Source organism: Balaenoptera acutorostrata, chromosome 10 (genome assembly GCF_949987535.1).
Source record: "Balaenoptera acutorostrata chromosome 10, mBalAcu1.1, whole genome shotgun sequence".
NCBI classification, from domain to species: domain Eukaryota; kingdom Metazoa; phylum Chordata; class Mammalia; order Artiodactyla; family Balaenopteridae; genus Balaenoptera; species Balaenoptera acutorostrata.
Genome location: NC_080073.1, coordinates 16,710,555 through 16,731,935, shown reverse-complemented (window position 1 = coordinate 16,731,935; position 21,381 = coordinate 16,710,555). Strand labels below are relative to the sequence as shown.

The following is a 21,381-nucleotide window of genomic DNA, read 5'->3' as shown; positions in this document are numbered from 1 at the left end:
CTTTTTATTGCCTTACGGCAAAATACTTTGCCCACGATAGTACAGTAAGTGCTTGACAAAAAATGATCTTAAAAAACATGTATTTATGCTTTAGGACAGGGGTCAGAAAACTATGGGCCACGGGCCAAACTCAACTGCCATCTGTTTTTTTATGACACCTTATTCAAAAATATAATATTCCATGACACATGAAAATTATATGAAATTCAAATTTCAGTGTCCATAAACAGTTTCATTGGAACACAACCATGCCCACTCGTTTATGTATTGTCTATGGCTGCTTTCACATTACAGTAGCAGAGATGGGTAGTTATGACAGAGACCATATGGGCCATAAAGCCAAAAATATTTACTATGTGAATATTGTACAAAAATGTGTGCCGACCACTGCTTTAGGAAGGACCATGTCTATTAGCAGAACAGCAACTTTGCCTTGGGATAAACAAGATTTTTTTCCCTAATACTTCCATCTAGCTTTAGGCAAGTCACTTAAGCTCTCAGAGCCCCTGAGTTCTCTACTGTTATGCAGGAATGATACCAATATTATAGGGCTTTTGTTGCAAGGATAAGCAAAAAAATTTAATACAGCAGCACTGCCATAAATGGTATTGCTATTGCTTATTTTTGCTTAGCCCTCAAATAAAACTTTTAATTACCTCCGACTGAGGACTAGTAACTTATGACACTGTGGTCTGATAAATGACTTAATTCATTACAGTCTCATACCTACATGGCATGAAAAATCGGATGGAATTGTCCTTATCTTCATGGTGGTTGTGAACACTGGCACCTGTGTTCTCTTATCTGGTTTGAGCAAATAATTGCAAGTATTATGCCTAAGACAAAAGGTGCCTATTAATCAGTGGAGGGTGATAACTTCAAAATATTTTTTAAAAAAGGAATCTTTATAACACCCACGGCACCAGTTCTCACTGAGAGACGATTCTCCAACAAGTATTTACTCTCCACTCTGTTTCCAAATAATTACTCACCAAAGCAGTATCAATGGAAAACTCAACAAAATCACAGCAAACAGCTTTCAAAGACCCCATGAAGCAGGAGAAAACATGAGATTCTCTTATACTGCTGTAAGCTGAATGTTTATTTTCTCTCTTCTCCCATAATAGGAATAATTGCCACGGCACTGAGGATTCTCATTTTACTATGCTGTGTAATCAAGCACATAAAAAAGGCATGTGGGGCACTGTATATGCTTCAGTAAATATTATATCTTAACTAAAAGATGGATGGTCACTCAGAAACCCATGCAGCACACTGTTCAACAGCCAACACTTCATAACTACCTACATAATTATGCTCTGCATATGACTACTTTTATATATTTCTTGTACATATGTTTGAGTTTAAATATCATGTGCAAGAGTGTGCACACACACATGCATACTCATGGGATCAGAATGAAAAGCTCTGTTTTCCTATACAGTCAAAAAGTCAAAGTATTGGGCTTCCCTGGTGGCGCAGTGGTTGAGAATCTGCCTGCCAATGCAGGGGACACGGGTTCGAGCCCTGGTCTGGGAAGATCCCACATGCCGCGGAGCAACTAAGCCCGTGAGCCACGAGTACTGAGCCTGCGCGTCTGGAGCCTGTGCCCCGCAGCGGGAGGGGCCGCGATAGTGAAAGGCCCGCGCACCGCGATGAAGAGCGGTCCCCGCGCCGCGATGAAGAGTGGCCCCCACTTGCCGCAGCTAGAGAAAGCCCTCGCACGAACCGAAGACCCAGCACAGCCAAAAATAAAATAAATAAATAAATAAATAAATAAATAAATAAATAAATAAATAAAAATTAAAAAAAAAAAAAAAAAAAAAAAGTCAAAGTATTTAAAAATCCTATGAAAGAACCCCCAGTAATGAAAATCTCATTTGGAGGCTAAAATTCCAGGAGCCCTGCTACAAAAACTTAAGGCTCGTATAAAAACACACAAAAAGCACACATATTGCCATCTGTCCGTAAACCTCCCTGGGTGGCAGATCAGATTGCCCTTTATGTTGTACAGAACAAGAGAGCGTATGATGCCGCAATGAACAAGGTAGAACAGGGAAACGCTATTCCCAGTATTCAGGTGTTCTCTGAATAACTGTTGAAACTTACCAGTGCCCCATGTCCAGGGCCAAAACCAATCAACGTCACAATGGCAGCGACTGATCCCAGCATTGCCAGGATGCATTAAGTCCAGTCGATAGCAGCCTTCACCACCCCTCCTTGCTTGCAGGATTAGAGGAGCAAAGAATGTTCACATGCTTGGAATTAACAATGAATTAGTCACCAGAGCCACTCAAAACGGCAGCCTACAAATTCCACTCTCGCAGGTCAACAAGACACCATAAAGGTGTCCACGCAAAAAAAAGTGAATGGAGTCACAGGTTCAGAGGATGTGAATTCATGAATCACTACACCATCTCACACCATCACACACCATGCCTTAAGTTTTCTTTCTTGACTACCTTCCACAGATGATGGGCCTTCAGTGACTATGCAATAAGACGAAGAAAAGAGCCACTTCTTCCTTGAAATAGTCTCCCAAGGTCACTTATCACAAGCTGGGGCTCAGGTCTACCTGAGACAGTCCTCCTTTTTTTTTTTTTTTTTAACTGTCCTTTTAGCTAAAAGGAACAAATTGCCTCCTGTTTAAGTGACAGGTGGGAATATTATCTTTGTCTCCAGCAGTGCCATAAATAAGAAAAGTAAACCCGGGTGGTATAAAGAGAAAGCAGTAAGTCAAATACCAAGATAAGAGCTTAATTCCTCAGCTGCCAGGCAGAAGCTGGAAGAGGAAGCACATTGGTAAATCTAGGTAGCCAGGGAGGGGTGCAGGAGTTTTCTGTCTTTTCTTTTTTCTGCCAATATCGAGTTTGTTGTTTTTCCTTCTTTTTAAGCAATAAATACCCAAAATGTAGTGTGACCAAAAAGCAGTGTTTCACACTCAACAGATGCTTTTCAAAATGAATAGAATGTTGAGCAAACATTTTATTATCAGCAATATTTTAATCTTAACCATCTAACATGGAATTTTGTAAGTAGTAGTATCGCACTGACCCAAAACTGCACAATTGCATTTGTAATCCAACGGCAGTTACTTCAGGCTCCAATGATTGTGTCATTGATTTGAAAGATAAAAGAAATAATAAATAAAAAAGGATGATGAATAATTTTCATTTATATGTTTATCTACTGAGGGACAAATAAATTCTAACGTTTCAGCCATTTATAGATGTCATTTACCTTCTCACTTTCACTGACACCCTTCAAAGAAATAAATGTGGTGCTCCTCGTGGGCACTGTTAACTAGCCTTCTGTAAAAACAAAAGAAAACTGGCAGTCACTGGACAATTACCCACCACAGAAAAATGGCTAAGCCTCTCTCCTTGACACAGCTGGCAAATAAAAAGCTGTTCAATAATGTGATACTACTTTAAGCTTATGGAAAGCCGTATCAGAACAGATAAAATGACTATCTTCTCCTATAGTTTCTTCAAATTATACACAGAGAAACTTATATATGTAAAGATGCATCCATAATTTGATTGTTCCCTACCACATAAAATAATTTTAAATTTAAAAATATCTTTATCTAAAATAACATCCAGTGTTGCATATCTAATCACAAAGTTCTGTCACTTGACATTGTCTCAAACTTAAAGTGTGGACTAATGATCAAAGAAAGTAAGATGCAGAAGTGAACATAAATTGTATCTTCATGTCTCATGGGTGGGGAGGAAAAAGCGACAGGGCACCCTTAGGGTTCACCAACAAAACGGGATTAAGGAGCCCTGCCAGTTCCCCAATTAAAATATGCAGCAGTTTTTGAGTAAGAATTTTCCTTTGAAAGTAATATGGATGCAAAAACGGTGCCTGTTTATGGACATTTTGTTACATCCAAACTATGAATTTATGGAAATGGGAAGAGGGTTTGGGTGCGGGTGAGGTTTGGAAAAGATGAACGGCCGATGGCAGGTGATCCTAGAAAGTGGGGAAAGGGATCCCCATGGAATACCCCTCAGGCTTTTTCACTGTCACAGGATCCGAATGATATATTAAGAAAAAAAAAAAAAAGTTTTAAAACTGAGAGAAAACAAAAGATAAAAAGTAAGAGTTGGACACCACACAGATGACGTGAGAATTACAGAAAAACACAGTAAAACACCTTGCACACTGCCTACCATGGAGGACAGCCAAGCAATGATGGGCATTATTTTTATGCAAGCTCAGAGGCACCGAATGACAGCCGGTATTAGTGAGGAAACGGCTGATTTCCACACTGGTGAGCATTTCCAAACACTCAGCAGTGGGCTGGATGAATCAGCAGAGTCACTTGAAGCGATACACATTAGTGTGTGTCCACAATTCATTCCAGAAAAGCACATGACCGTCCTCAAGAGGGAAAGACAAAGGAGATAAACACAGAGGCCAGGGCTAGAATTGTATCATGAATGGCAATGTGTCCCTCAGCCACCTGGCCCACCAAGGCAATCCTGAGCCAGTTAACACCAACTAAGCCTCCCACTTTTTGACTTCGGAGCAGCTCTATCTACCTCATAGGCACCATTTTCCTTTTGGTACCCCAGCCTCCCTGGGGCAACACTTTCTGTGCATTCACTTGAGCCTATTCACCTGGAGAGCAGGTAGAAGATGCAGAAAATGCATAAAAATGTTTGCAATACACAACTCCTTCCAGTGCACACCTAGTCTGTTGTGCGCGCACACACACACACACACACACCTGCCTCCCAAACACTGAAAAGTATCAACACTCTCCCTTACCCGGCACCACAGAGGAACCATTTGGTTCTTAGCTGTAGGAGGATCTACAACACACCACACTCAGAAAAGGCTTAGTGCAGCTGAAAGCTCCACAGACAGAGACTCAGGCAATCTAGAACAAGACAGCACTGGACCAGTAACTCATTAATGGGCTGTGTGTGAGAGAGGGCCTCAAACACTCTGAACTGTACTGTTCTCACTGACAATGTGAGCAAAGTCTGCAATACAGAAGCATGTGTACAAAAGCATATGTATGTGTACGAGCATAAATACAATCCAGTTTCACCAAAGATTACTGTTATCAATGTATTTCCTTTCTTTCTTACCAACTATTTCTTCCTGGTATCACTATGAAGACACCTCCCCTTGATCTTGATCTCCTGCTCTGAAACCCCAGCCACGCACACACACACACACACACATAAACTGGGTTTTAATCTTTTGGTTTCAACAGACTTCCAGCTCATACCACCCAGACACTCTTCAAGCACCTCCAAACTCAACATGCCCAAGACACGTCCAAATCCCTTCCTCCTTCTGTGTTTCTTATTTCTGTTAATTTTCTCATTATCTCCCCACTCAACTTCAAAACCTCAAAGTCCCCTTCAACAATTTCTTCTCCCTCACCAGGCACAACCATCCAATTGTCCATCACGTCCTTTCAGTTGTGACTCTGTAATTTCTCTCATCTCCGATCTTATCTTTTTGACTCCACCTGCCCTAGTCTGGGCATAAGTTATCCCTCACTTGACAGTAACTTCCAAGCAGGCCTTCTTTCTTTTAGTTTTTCTTCCTTCCAATGTATCCTACAAACATCCTATTGGGGCAAAGGTCTGTATATAGCAAAGGTAAGATGCCAACATTCCTGACTTAGCAATCTCTAGGCCCAACTTTTTTATCTAGCCTTCCTCTACCTCTTCTCTCCAAGTGTGTGATGGGCAGAATTTAGATTTATAATTTCCAATGGAAGTATAACTATGGTTTATAACACTGTATTCTATAAGGGAAATTTGCTGAGAGAGTAGAACTTAAATTTTATCACCAAAAAAGAAAGATACGTAACACATATATAAGTTTACATTTTCTAGTAGTAAGAGAGGAAAATGAAACAGGTGAAATTAATTTATTTGTATATTGTATATATCCCAATATATCAAAATATTATCAATTTAATATGCAATCAATATAACTGCTAATGGAATGTTTTCTATCCTTTTTTCATAATATGTCTTTGAAATCCAGTGTGTATTTTACACTTATGACAACTCTCAATTTGGATTAGCCATGCTTCAAGAGATCAACAGGCCCATGTGGCTAGTACCAAACACACTGGGCAGTGCAGATCTAGAGAAACATAGTCTGTGTTTGAAACCTGGCTCCACTTAACTGCATGTGACTTTAAGCAAAGTAATAATCTCTCTGTACCTCAGTTTCCTCATGTAAAGTAACAAAAATAAAGTTATTAGGAGAATTAAATGAAATTAATTAACACAAACAGATTGCTTAAGCTGGAGTTGACATGCAATACAGTTCCAATATACATTGATTGTCATTATTAACAAAGCTACTGCATGCTTGCCACAAATACATATAACTAGGAGCCAACTCTATTTTACACTTTGCTCTAACCTTGAATGATTTTCTTCTGCCTGAATGTTTGTGTCCTCCCCAAAGTTCATATGTTAAAGCCCCAACCCCAGAGTGGTGACATTAGGAGGAAAGGCCCTTGAGAGGAAATTAGGATTAAATGAAGTCATGATGATGGGGTCCTCATAATAGGATTAGTGCCCTTATAAGAAGAGACCATAGAGCTTGCTCTTTGTCTCTCCCTGCCTTGTGAGGATACAGCAAGAAGAGAGCCAAATGCAAACCATGAAGAGTGTCCTGTGAGGAAGTGATCAGCCGGCACCATGATCTTGGACTTCTCACCCTCAAGGGTTATGAGAAATAAATTTCTGTTTAAGCCACTCAGGCTATGGTATTTTGTTATAGCAATCTGAGCAGACTAAGACACTGCCTTGTTCTCTTAGATTATGTCCAGTTTTAACATAATGGTTATATCCATGGGCTATGGAATGAAGCTGTCTTATAGATTACTCTTTGACTTCCCTTATTAACTACATGAATGATAGACAATACCTTAACTTCTCAGAACCTCAGGCCTTCATTTACAAAATAGGGATCACAATAGCACAAGGTTCAGAGGATATAACTCAGGCAAGGCCCTTTGCTCAGTGCTTGGTACAAAGCAAGCACTCACTACATTTTCACTCTAATTATTATTATATTAAGACCCAGCTCAAATGCTGTTCTCTCCATAAATATTTTTTCTTCCTTCCTTTCTATAAGATCTGTCTTCTTAGAGCTTCCATGCCAGGTTTTTAGTATTTTTCTTAAATAGGATCCTAAATCTTAGCATTTTTTTCTCCTCTCATTGTTTGCATGTGCCTTCTTTCCTTCCTAGACAGACAGCAACCGAATGATTCATCTTGGACTCCTCCACAGCACTTACCACAATGCCTCACACAAAGCAGACACTCAGTAACTGCCTGCCAAATGGCAACTCCGGTCGCAATGTATGAGATGCACTGCAGAAAGGAAGGAAAAGCAGGCAGAAAGATGAGGAGCAAGGCCAGGGCAATAGTTGAGATGAGAGATAATAAAGACAGGACCTGCCTATGGAAAGGTTTACTGGAAGTGAGAATAGGGATGGGGTGAGAATACGGGACAATGAAGAGGAAGAGTAATTTAGTGTAACAGCATAACCACTGCCTTCCCTTTGCAAAAAATGTGTTAACTGACTAGAATCAAGATTCCTTTTGTTGTGGCTTGTATAAATGCATACGTATGTGTGAGTATGTTATACTCAAAGTTCACCATTATTCATGAGTTAATACTTAAGAATGCACCCTTACATACCAGGAACCCAAATCCATTTAGCTCTGCTAATACAATTCATGGAAAGACATAATTTGCACAGGGGTACTTAAAAACACGTTCATATGATGAGTACTTTAAGACTGTTTAACACTTAGGCAATACTCAATTAAATTGGTTTGAATGAGCACTTTATTTGCAGGAGTCAGTGAACCAACCAACAGATACTTTTGAGACAATAGCTACTTTAAGAGCTAGATAAAATTGTGGGTTTTATTTAAGCTTATGTGTTTGTTGAACTCTAATAGCATTTCAAATACCCATTATTCCAAAGCCTTCTTAGGCACCACGAAGCTTACAAAAATCCAATAGGCGGAGATCAAGGTTATAGGAACAAAACACACCAACAATGCTTGCTTTTTTCCCCCTGATTTTCACATGCATACTCTGATAAGCCGTCAAGATTTAAACAGGATAAATGAAAAGCAATTCATGATTTAGGCAATTGAGGGAATTATCTGAAGTAAGTTTACTGGTGAAAACACGGAGGATGTCAAGATTTATAAGCAGAGATCAGCGACATCTCCATTTCACCAGTATCAATGCTATCAAATCATATTACACTGCACACAAATAAATACTACAGAAAAAAATGACAGTCATTTGGGCTTATGACAACAGTTTACTTGAAGTGCCACATCCAATGCCACAAACTCATTTTCTCAGTGATTACAGGGTGGCGGTATTAGAACCAATTGAAAAATATTTCCCAATTATCTCAGGGAGAACTTGGAAAGTTTATTTTGCTTCCAAAGCTTTCCTTAATCACTATTTGTATGACAGACTAGCACAGAAAGATTTTCACATTAAGATGACAAAGAACAGGATAGAATCTATGATTAAGGGCACTCAAAGATGTGTACCAGTAGGCTCGGTTTGTATTTGCACACAAACTATTGGCTTTAAAACAAGCAGAGTTTATGATTTGCAAATGCAGCCCAAACATGTGTATTTTGTTTCTATATATTGTCCATTATACACTACACTGTTAAAGGAAGCCAAGGCTCATGCTTGATGATCAGGCATTTTATCCTTATTTATAATATCAACAATTTTTAAAAAATGATTTAATCTAGGTGATCTAAATCATCTCGTAAAGGTGTGGTCTCATAGTCTCAGTTATACTACATTTAGGGATACCTATGAGTGGACACAAGCCTTTACTGCCTTGGTAACTCCTGAAAGAGGCAAACATAAATTTCACAGGTTAATGCAGCTCTGTGGAATAGGGTTATGCCAGGTCATAGGGGCTAGAGGTGGGGCATTTACCGCTTTTGATGATGTTTAAGCCAGAAGGGGGGGTGGGGGGGACATGTCAACATGATTTCATCAAGGACCTGGTGTCTTCTGATTTCTCTGATCTCAATGCAAGAATCAGCTTTTCCCTCAGGCTGGCTTCCCAGGTGATTATAGGTTAGCCACCTACAGCAAGCAGGGTGTTCGGATTCCTCATTCAGATACACAAGGAGAAAGGGCACTTCCCACAAAGTTTGAACAAAAAGTCCTTGAATCAATCAAACCTTATGGCCAAAAAAATAAAAAAATCCCATGAGCTCAATGGCTTAAGCCAATCACTGGGGCAAATCAGATGGGTCCATCTATGGATCTCCGCATGGAGTCAATCTCTTCCAGGCCTCAGGGCTGTTTCATCATTGCAGAAAACAGTAGATATCAGAGATACCAACACAATATCCACTACAAGAAAGTTAAACACAACTAAAAATCATCTTCCCTTTTGGATTAATGGCTACTTATTTTCACAAGTAATTTCTAGCTACTACCAAAATAATAATAGATTGCAATGTGTTGATTGTTCACTACAATTTTAAGAGAATAATTTGATGAAATAAGAACACTAGAACTTTTACAGAAATATGGTATTTTCCATGATGGTGTTTTAAACTAGGCATCAACAATGATTTCAGTTATCCAAGGAAGCTTCCCTTACCAAAAGACTTTTATTTGCCTTGTTAGTAGTCCCACTAAAAGATTAAAAGTAAAAACAGAATAGTCTCTGCAAAGTTTAGAATTTCCACATGCATTGATTAAGGATTTCCCTACATTCACCAAGTACTGACACCTGAAATCAGAACTCATCTGACAAGGGATTCAGTATTTGCTGCTAATACACACTCAGGAGACACAACTTTTCATGGGAAATCAGAAAGTCCCCATTAGCAGGTGCCTCTGTCTCACTGTGAGGACAAGGACACTGGCAGCAGAAGTTCTGGGAAGTACTCCTTGGCTTGAGCCCTCCGAGAGTCTGTCATTAGCCCCACCAAAGAGCCCAGGTAGGCTCCAGTGTGTTGGGTTGCCTCAGGCCAAACAACGAACAGGGAGGGAACCCAGCCTCACCCATCAACAGTCAAGCGGATCAAAGTTTTACTGAGCTCTGCCCACCAGAGCAACAGTCAGCTCTACCCACCACCAGTCCCTCCCAACAGGAAATTTACACAAGCCTCTTAGAGAGCCTCATCCACCAGAGGGCACACAGCAGAAGCAAGAAGAACTACAATCCTGCAGCCTGTGGAACAGAAACCACATTCACAGAAAGACAGACAAGATGAAAAGGCAGAGGGCTATGTACCAGATGAAGGAACAAGATAAAACCCCAGAAAAACAACTAAATGAAGTGGAGATAGGCAACCTTCCAGAAAAAGAATTCAGAATAATGATAGTGAAGATGATCCAGGACCTCAGAAAAAGAATGGAGGCAAAGATTGAGAAGATGCAAGAAATGTTTAACAAAGACCTAGAAGAATTAAAGAACAAACAGAGATGAACAATACAATAATTGAAATGAAAACTACACTAGAAGGAATCAACAGCAGAATAACTGAGGCAGAAGAACGGATAAGTGACCTGGAAGACAGAATGGTGGAATTCACTGCTGCAGAACACATTAAAGAAAAAAGAATGAAAAGAAATGAAGACAGCCTAAGAGACCTCTGGGACAACATTAAACGCAACAACATTCGCATTATAGGGGTCCCAGAAGGAGAAGAGAGAGAGAAAGGACCAGAGAAAATATTTGAAGAGGTTATAGTCAAAAACTTCCCTAACATGGGAAAGGAAATAGCCACCCAAGTCCAGGAAGCGCAGAGAGTCCCATACAGGATAAACCCAAGGAGAAACACGTCGAGACACATAGTAATCAAATTGGCAAAACTTAAAGACAAAGAACAATTATTGAAAGCAGCAAGGGAAAAATGACAAATAACATACAAGGGAACCCCCATAAGGTTACCAGCTGATTTCTCAGCAGAAACTTTACAAGCCAGAAGGGAGTGGCGTGATATACTTAAAGTGATGAAAGGGAAGAACCTACAACCAAGATTACTCTACCCGGCAAGGATCTCATTCAGATTAGATGGAGAAATCAAAAGCTTTAAAGACAAGCAAAAGCTAAGAGAATTTAGCACCACCAAACCAGCTCTACAACAAATTCTAAAGGAATTTCTCTAAGTGGGAAACACAAGAGAAGAAAAGGACCTAAAAAACAAACCCAAAATAATTAAGAAAATGGTCATAGGAACATACATATCGATAATTACCTTAAACGTGAATGGATTAAATGCTCCAACCAAAAGACACAGGCTTGCTGAATGAATACAAAAACAAGACCCATATATATGCTGTCTACAAGAGACCCACTTCAGACCTAGGGACACATACAGACTGAAAGTGAGGGGGATGGAAAAAGATATTCCATGTAAATGGAAATCAAAAGAAAGCTGGAGAAGCAATACTCATATCAGATAAAATAGACTTTGAAATAAAGAATGTTACAAGAGATAAGGAAGGACACTACATAATGATCAAAGGATCAATCCAAGAAGAAGATATAACAATTATAAATATATATGCACCCAACACAAGAGCACCTCAATACATAAGGCAACTGCTAACAGCTATAAAAGAGGAAATCGACAGTAACACAATAATAGTGGGAGACTTTAACACCTCACTTACACCAATGGACAGATCATCCAAACAGAAGATTAATAAGGAAAGACAAACGTTAAATGACACAACAGACCAGATATATTTAATTGATATTTATAGCACATTCCATCCAAAAAGAGCAGATTACACTTTCTTCTCAAGTGCACACGGAACATTCTCTAGGATAGATCACATCTTGGGTCACAAATCAAGCCTCAGTAAATTTAAGAATATTGAAATCATATCAAGCATCTTTTCTGACCACAACACTATGAGATTAGAAATGAATTACAGGGGAAAAAAACGTAAAAAACACAAACACATGGAGGCTAAACAATACATTACTAAATAACCGAGAGATCACTGAAGAAATCAAAGAGGAAATCAAAAAATACCTAGAGACAAATGACAATGAAAACACGACGATCCAAAACCTATGGGATGCAGCAAAAGCAGTTCTAAGAGGGAAGTTTATAGCTATACAAGCCTACCTCAAGAAACAAGAAAAATCTCAACTAAACAATCTAACCTTACACCTAAAGGAACTAGAGAAAGAAGAACAAACAAAACCCAAAGTTGGCAAAAGGAAAGAAATCATAAAGATCAGAGCAGAAATAAATGAAATAGAAACAAAGAAAACAATAGCAAAGATCAATAAAACTAAAAGCTGGTTCTTTGAGAAGATAAACAAAATTGATAAACCAGTAGCCAGACTCATCAAGAAAAAGAGGGAGAGGACTCAAATCAATAAAATTAGACATGAAAAAGGAGAAGTTACAACAGACACCGCAGAAATACAAAGCCTCCAAAGAGACTACTACAAGCAACTCTATGCCACTAAAATGGAGAACCTGGAAAAAATGTACAAATTCTTAGAAAGGTATAACCTTCCAAGATTGAACCAGGAAGAAATAGAAAATATGAACAGACCAATCACAAGTAATGAAATTGAAACTGTGATTAAAAATCTTCCAACAAACAAAAGTCCAGGACCAGATGGCTTTACAGGCGAATTCTATCAAACATTTAGAGAAGAGCTAACACCCATCCTTCTCAAACTCTTCCAAAAAGTTGCAGAGGAAGGAACACTCCCAAACTCATTCTATGAGGCCACCATCACCCTGACACCAAAACCAGACAAAGATACTACAAGAAAAGAAAAGTACAGACCAATATCACTGATGAATACAGATGCAAAAATCCTCAACAAAATACTAGCAAACAGAATCCAACAACACATTAAAAGGATCCTACACCATGATCAAGTGGGATTTATCCCAGGGATGCAAGGATTCTTCAATATATGCAAATCAATCAATGTGATTCACCATATGAACAAATTGAAGAATAAAAACCATATGATCATCTCAATAGATGCAGAAAAAGCTTTTGACAAAATTCAACACCCATTTATGATAAAAACTCTCCAGAAAGTGGGCATAGAGGGAAACTACCTCAACATAATAAAGGCCATATACAACAAACCCACAGCAAACATCATTCTCAATGGTGAAAAACTGAAAGCATTTCCTCTAAGATCAGGAACAAGACAAGGATCTCCACTCTCACCACTATTATTCAACATAGTTTTGGAAGTCCTACCCACAGCAATCAGAGAAGAAAAGGAAATAAAAGGAATACAAATTGGAAAAGAAGTAAAACTGTCACTGTCTGCAGATGACATGATACTATACAGACAGAATCCTAAAGATGCCACCAGAAAACTACTAGAGCTAATCAATGAATTTGGTAAAGTTGCAGGATACAAAATTAATGCACAGAAATGTCTTGCATTCCTATACACTAATGATGAAAAATCTGTAAGAGAAATTAAGGAAACACTCCTGTTTACCACTGCAACAAAAAGAATAAAATACCTAGCAATAAACCTACCTAGGGAGACAAAAGACCTGTATGCAGAAAACTATAAGACACTGATGAAAGATATTAAAGATGATACCAACAGATGGAGAGATATACCATGTTCTTGGATTGGAAGAATCAACATTGTGAAAATGACTACACTACCCACAGCAATCTACAGATTCAATGCAATCCCTATCAAATTACCAATGGCATTTTTTACGGACTAGAACAAAAAATCTTAAAATCTGTACGGAGTCAGAAAAGACCCCGAATAGCCAAAGCAGTCTTGAGGGAAAAAAAACGGAGCTGGAGGAATCAGACTCCCTGACTTCAGAGTATACTACAAAGCTACAGTAATCAAGACAATATGGTACTGGCACAAAAACAGAAATATAGACCAATGGAACAAGATAGAGAGCCCAGAGATAAACCCACGCACCTATGGTCAACTAATCTATGACAAAGGAGACAAGGATATACAATGGAGAAAAGACAGTCTCTTCAATAAGTGGTGCTGGGAAAACTGGACAGCTACATGTAAAAGAATGAAATTAGAACACTCCCTAACACCATACACAAAATTAAACTCAAAGTGGAGTAGAGACCTAAATGTAAGACCAGACACTATAAAACTCTTACAGGAAAACACAGGAAGAACACTCTTTGACATAAATCACAGCAAGATCTTTTTGGATCCACCTCCTAGAGTAATGGAAATAAAAACAAAAATAAACAAATGGGACCTAATGAAACTTCAAAGCTTTTGCACAGCAAAGGAAACCATAAACAAGACGAAAAGACAACCCTCAAGATGGGAGAAAATATTTGCAAATGAATCAGCAGACAAAGGATTAATCTCCAAGATATATAAACAGCTCATGTAGCTCAATATTAAAAAAACAAACGACCCAATCCAAAAATGGGCAGAAGACCTAAATAGACATTTCTCCAAAGAAGGCATACAGATGGCCAAGAAGCACATGAAACGCTGCTCAACATCACTAATTATTAGAGAAATGCAAATCAAAACTACAATGAGGTATCACCTCACACCGGTTAGAATGGGCAGCATCAGAAAATCTACAAACAACAAATGCTGGAGAGGGTGTGCAGAAAAGGGAACCCTCTTGCACTGTTGGTGGGAATGTAAATTGATACAGCCACTATGGAGAACAGTATGGAGGTTCCTTAAAAAACGGAAAATAGAATTACCATATGACCCAGCAATCCCACTACTGGGCATATATCCAGAAAAAAACATAATTGAAAAAGACACTTGCACCCCAATATTCATTGCAGCACTATTTACAATAGCCAGGTCATGGAAACCACCTAAATGCCCATCGACAGACGAATGGATAAAGAAGATGTGGTACATATATACAATGGAATATTACTCAGTCATAAAGAGGAACGAAATTGGGTCATTTGTAGAGATGTGGATGGATCTAGAGACTGTCATACAGAGTGAAGTGAGTCAAAAAGAGAAAAACAAATATCGTATATTAAAACATATACTGGAACCTAGAAAAATGGTACAGATGAACCGGTTTGCAGGGCAGAAACTGAGACACAAATGTACAGAAGAAACGTATAGACACTAAGCGGGGAAAGCAGTGGGGGGTGGTGGGGGTGTGATGAATTGGGAGATTGGGATTGACATGTATACACTGATTTGTATAAAATGGATGACTAATAAGAACCTGCTGTATAAAATGTGAATTAAATAAAATTCAAAAATTCAAAAAACAAACAAACAAACAAAAAGTCTCCATTAGCTTCCATGATTTGGGCTCCCTTTGGGGTATTAGATATTAGAAAATCTTTGCAAAATGGTCGGGTTTCTATTTTATAAATGTCTAGGGCAGTGCTGTGCGATAGAAATATAACACAAGTCACACACATATTTTAAAATTTCTAGTAACCACATTAAAAAAGGTTAAAAGAAACAGGTGAAATTAATTTTAATATTTTTGCTTGACCGAATATAATTAAATTATTATCAGTGCAGAATTTAATCAATAAAAATTATTGAGATATTTAAATAATTTTTTTAAACTCTGAATATTTTTGGTTACAAGTCTTTTACATTCTGTAAAAGACTTTTACTGCATTTTACAGTCTCCATTGGGGCACATCTCAGTTAGGACTAGGTACGTTTCCAATCTTCACCTGCCACATGTGGCTAGCGGCTCCCATATAGGACAGTGAACATGTGAAGTATCTAATACAGTTAAGCAATGAACTAATAGGTAATTAAGGAGCAAGATAACAATCTCCTTGGGTCCTTGACGATTTTTAGCCCATGGCCTATACCTCTCACTTCATTCCAGAAGAGAAACTACTGAAGTGGTAAATTCTAGTGATAGGGAACTATACTCTGATTTCAGAGATAAACAGAAATCTTGAGACAACCATGTAGACTGGGCAAGGTACTTAAACTCTTAGAGACTGTTCCCTAATCTCCGAAATAGAAATAATATCTATCTCATTTTATTTTTGTTAACTAGATGACCTAAGTAAAGCATTTTCCACAGTGCCTGGTACACAATGAATGAGCATCCATTAATTACTATTGTTAGTATTATTAATTCTCCTGTCATTACTATTGTTTTCCTCATCCAAGTGTTCCTTCCTCTTCTTGTCTCTATCTCTCTGTTCTCTAACTAGGTCTCTGGCTCTTAAACTTTTTTCATAGCAACTCAGTAAGAAATATACGTAAGATCAAGACCCAATACACAATATTAAAAGGACAGCTCCGTGAGGACTGGGACATTGTCTGTTTTATTCACTGCCATGTCCCAAATGCCCAGAAGTGCTCAACAGACGATATTTACTAAGTGGGCAGTGTATGCTGATATATTATACTCTATTCTTACTTTAATTTTAATTTATTTATTCTAACAAAAAATGCTAAATGTGACCCACAGAATTGATTTTTTTAATCCACTATTTGGTAGTGACCTTTAGTTTGGAAAACTCTCAACCCTGTTTTGTGCAGGGTCTTCATTTCATTCAGAAGGTACACCTCTTGATGTGGGCACAAGGTGACATAGAGCCTTGAGGTTATCATAAGGTTTTCTTTTCTCTCATATCCCACATATATTCCATCCACAAATCCTCATGAATCTACCTTCAAAATGTATCCAAAATTTGACCACCGCCCCTGCTAACCACCCTGGAGTCAGACATCAACAACCCTTGCCTGATTAGGGCATTAACTTCCCACTGATACCTCTGCTTGCTCACCTGCACCTCTACAATCAATCCACAACACAACATCCAGCCAGATCCTTAAAAAAAAAAAAAAAGTCAGATTACATCCAGCAAGATCCTTTAAAAAAAAAAAAAAAGAAAAAGCCAGATTACATCACTTCTCTGATCAAACCACACTATGGCTCCTGAGGGCATTCAGAGCAAAAGCTCTAAATATTTTCAGTGATATACAAGGCCTTCATTTTTGCTGCATCCATCTCCACGTTAACTCTTGGCTCTCACCTACTACTTCTTTCCCATAACTCTTCCTTGTCCAACCAAGCTAACTTTCCTGCTGTTTCTAGAAATACTCAGCATGTCATATATTAAACACTTGGATGGATTGCTGACTCTGCCTGGAGCTCCCTTCCCTAAATACTCACGAGGTCAACTCGTTCGCCACAAAGTCTTGGCCCAAATGTCACCTTCTCTATGAGGATGGACCTGATGACCTCTGGTAACTCACTTCCCAGCCCCCCACACTCTCATCTTATTCTGCTTCTTTTCCTTCACAGCACTAGCATCTACTAAATCAATATCATTTTCTACCCTAACATGATGGAATATAAATCCCACAGGGACACAGATCTCTGTCCATTTTCTTCACTGGAAACAATGTATGGCACATAATAGATGCTTAATAAATATTTTTAAAAGAATGAATGCAGCCTGGTGTTTTGGAGGAAAAACACGATTTAGTTCACCTTAGGAAAAATTCCCAGCCAAAAATTACTATTTGCGCCTTTCCTACAGAGAGAAACATGCAGAGACAGAACAACAGAAGGAAACAGTTTTAAAAATGCAAAAAATAATGGATAACAAAAAGCTTAAATCTGAGAAAATAGAAAACACAAATTATCAAAAATTTGCTATATTTATTGAGTTTACGTCTTTGGATAAACTCTACTCTACGCAAGTGAATTCACATAACATGTTTTTACTTGGCATTTATTTAGAGATCTTCCCTACCTCATGAACAGATTTTTAACTTTAATACTTAAAAAATGACCCAATATTGGTAAACAGAATATCACACTCACAAGCTGGCTTTTTAATCTAAATTTTATATAAATCCAAAACGAGTACCAATATTCAGTACATAAAGAACTGTACGCAATCAATACTCTTTAGAAAATTAGTCAGAGACAAATTCTTCTCCATACTATAATTATAAAGATTACCAATTCTCTAAGTAATACCCTACATAAAATTTATCATATATCAATTAGTCCAGTTCTCCTTTACCAACCTTTATAGCTTTTTTACCAACATACCCAGAAAATCAAGTTGACCTTTAAATTTTTTAATGTCTTAATATTTTAGTAAAATGGATACTGCTTTCTCCATAAATTCGTTCAGAAGTCTATAAAACATTTCTAAAAAATATTGAAAACAAGCAATACAATTTGCACACAGTGCAAAATTACAACTCAAAATTTTAAACCTTTGAAATACTGATCTCATTTTCTTTAGCTATACTTCCACTTTCTGAGTATATCTACCTGTTTCCAACTAATTGTAAAAGTTCAAGGTTGTTTCTATGAAAGTTGATATTGTGAATAATAATACTGCTGTAGTGTATTCCCTTTCATTTTCTCCTTGTACAACAGAACTCAAATTTAAAATTTTGTAAATGAAGAAAATAAGCCAAGAAAAAGATTTATTTTGATATCTGTGTTGGTCTTTCTCCAAAGACTATTTAAAACAGTAGAAATTTATAAATAATTACTCCTTTTTTCCTCAGTGCTAGATTAGTAGGAAAGAAAATGTTTTAGGAAACAAAATTGAGGCATCAGGGGGAAACCTGTTTAAAAAAACTTTATTTTAAAAGTTGGAGGTTTAAATATCATTTAAATACTTCAAGAATGTTTAAAGTTTGACATAAGGGCTTAGAAGTTTACTCCAATATAAACATGTCTCCAAATAACATATGTTTTACCTGACAATGCATTTGGCCTCATTCCATACCAATTTCCTCCTCTTAGAAAAGAAAAATAACAAGCTACTTTTTTTTTGTTACTTTCCTTAGCTTTCATAAAGCACTTGTGTTTATCTAGAAGATAGGTCTTCTCAGGAGACGGATGCTGAAATTTTTAGAGGTGAGAGGTGATAACTTCTGTAACTTACTTTCAAATGGTGTAGTCAATCAAACAATGAATGGAAAATACACACACATATGTATATATATAGAACAAGTACAGTAAATGGTACAATAGTTAAATCTAAATGGTGCATATATACGTACTTATTGTACTATTCTTTCAACCCGTTAGGTGCTGGAGAGTTTTTATAATAAAAAGAAAGAAAACTTTGCAAACAAATCAACAGACAAAGGATTAATCTCCAAAATATAAAAACAACTCATGCAGCTCAATATCAAAAAAACAACCCAATCAAAAAATGGGCAGGAGACCTAAATAGACATTTCTCCAAAGAAGACATACAGATGGTCAAGAGGCACATGAAAAGATGCTCAACATCACTAATTATTAGAGAAATGCAAATCAAAACTACAATGAGGTATCACCTCACACCGGTTGGAATGGCCATCATCAAAAAATCTACAAACAATAAATGCTGGAGAAGGTGTGGAGAAAAGGGAACCCTCCTGCACTGTTGGTGGGAATGTAAAATGATACAGCCACTATGGAGAATAGTATGGAGGTTCCTTAAAAAACGGAAAATAGAATTACCATATGACCCAGCAATCCCACTACTGGGCATATACCCAGAGAAAACCATAATTCAAAAAGACACATGCACCCCAATGTTCACTGCAGCACTATTTACAATAACCAGGTCATGGAAGCAACCTAAATGCCCATTGACAGACAAATGGATAAAGAAGATGCGGTCCATATATACAATGGAATATTACTCAGCCATAAAAAGGAACGAAATTGGGTCATTTGTAGAGATGTGGATGGACCTAGAGACGGTCATACAGAGTGAAGTAAGTCAGAAAAAGAAACACAAATATCATATATTAACGCATGTATGTGGAATCTAGAAAAAAGGTACAGATGAACCTGTTTGCAAGGCAGAAATAGAGACACAGACGTAGAGAACAAATGTATGGACACCAATGGGGGAAAAGGTGGGTGGGATGAATTGGGAGCCTGGGATTGACATATATACACTAATATGTATAAAACAGATAACTAATGAGAAACTGCTGTACAGTACAGGAAACTCCACTTTGCTGTACAGTAGAAACTAACACAACGTTGTAAAACAACTATACCCCAATAAAAAAATAAAATACAATAAAATAAAGCAAAAAACTAATCATTGCACACGTTACTTCATTTTAAAAAATCCTTGTCTTACTCTTCCACTGTTCAAGAAAATGAAACAAAATGAACATGCATCAGATGATTTTTAAGAGTTGCTTTTGTATGGTGAATATATGAGAATTATTCCTTTTTCTTTCTGCTTTGTTCTAAACTTCAAATTTTCAAAATTAACAAATAAAAATTCTATCCTTATTTTTGGTCGCTTAAATAAGTTATTTGCTGAAAGAAAAATAGTATTGTTTTTAAGATTAGATATGAAAATACTGACAGTTTTTAAAATCTGTATTTTCCCTTTACACTACAGATTACAAGATTTAGCCATTTTGGTAAAAAAGTCATGAATTAACATTCTCAAATTCTGGTTAATTGTTATATTCATAACACTACAGTAGATCCATAATATTTTTTGTACACATGTATCTATTCTTTTTTTTAATTTGAATTTTATTTTATTTATTTTTTATACAGCAGGTTCTTATTTGATCCATGATATTAAATGCCATTATATTTGTAATGAAAATAAAATGGTCTGCAAACATTAGGGAGCACAATAAGAATCCAGTTATCAGAAGAGAAAATTAGAATTTCCTTTCTGGGACAAAAAAAAAGACTTGTGGAGGATCAGTTCAACATTTAAAAATTATTTAACAAATGACTCAGGTATAGTTCTAACTTCAATTTAGAAAATATTGCTTACTGTTACCTCCTAGGCAGCCAATGAATGAAAGCAGGATCAGCTGTTTCCATGACAACATCATCTTTAATTGCCAAAAGCAAGAGTAACTCCTGTCCAGTCTCTGATGAATAGAATGCTATGTCTTCAGGTGAATCCTTTAATCTGTAAAATAAATATACAAAGAAGTCAGACTTGAAAAAATGAATTACTTTAAAACATAGATTTTCTTCTTTTCATAAAACTGTACTACTCTCAACCACTCAAAATCCCCAAATGAAATGAATCTTTTTTGGTGCCAAAAAGATGTGCGATATGTAGATACTTAAAAAACTCTTTATGTAACTGATAGGCAGACAGAGGGGCTTCACAAAATTAGAAATGTTTGACAATACTAAAATATTAAATATTAGTATATTAAGTATTGAAACTTTTGCTAGATAGTAATTACAACAAGTAAAATATTACCCTGAAGTTGTAACTTTTCTCATTTTCTCTCATGATAATATTTTTGGTTAAACTAAGAGTCAAATCAGCAGATGTGATATCTTGAAACACTGCTTTTCATAGTCTCTGAATCCCTCATAGGCATATAAATTATAAATAACATTATCAATGTTCATTTTAAGC

The 21,381-nt window shown here is 37.2% G+C and overlaps 1 protein-coding gene across 1 annotated transcript in view; it reads right to left on the bottom strand.

The window, feature by feature from the left end:
* CNTN3 (contactin 3) overlaps nt 1–21,381 on the bottom strand; it is a 329,425-nt gene that overhangs the window by 215,921 nt on the left and 92,123 nt on the right. Inside the window, exon 2 of the mRNA XM_007192451.2 lies at nt 20,782–20,916. Within this exon, the coding sequence (XP_007192513.1) occupies nt 20,782–20,836 (55 nt within the window). The 5' untranslated portion in view covers nt 20,837–20,916. The remainder of the gene's footprint in view (nt 1–20,781; nt 20,917–21,381) is intronic.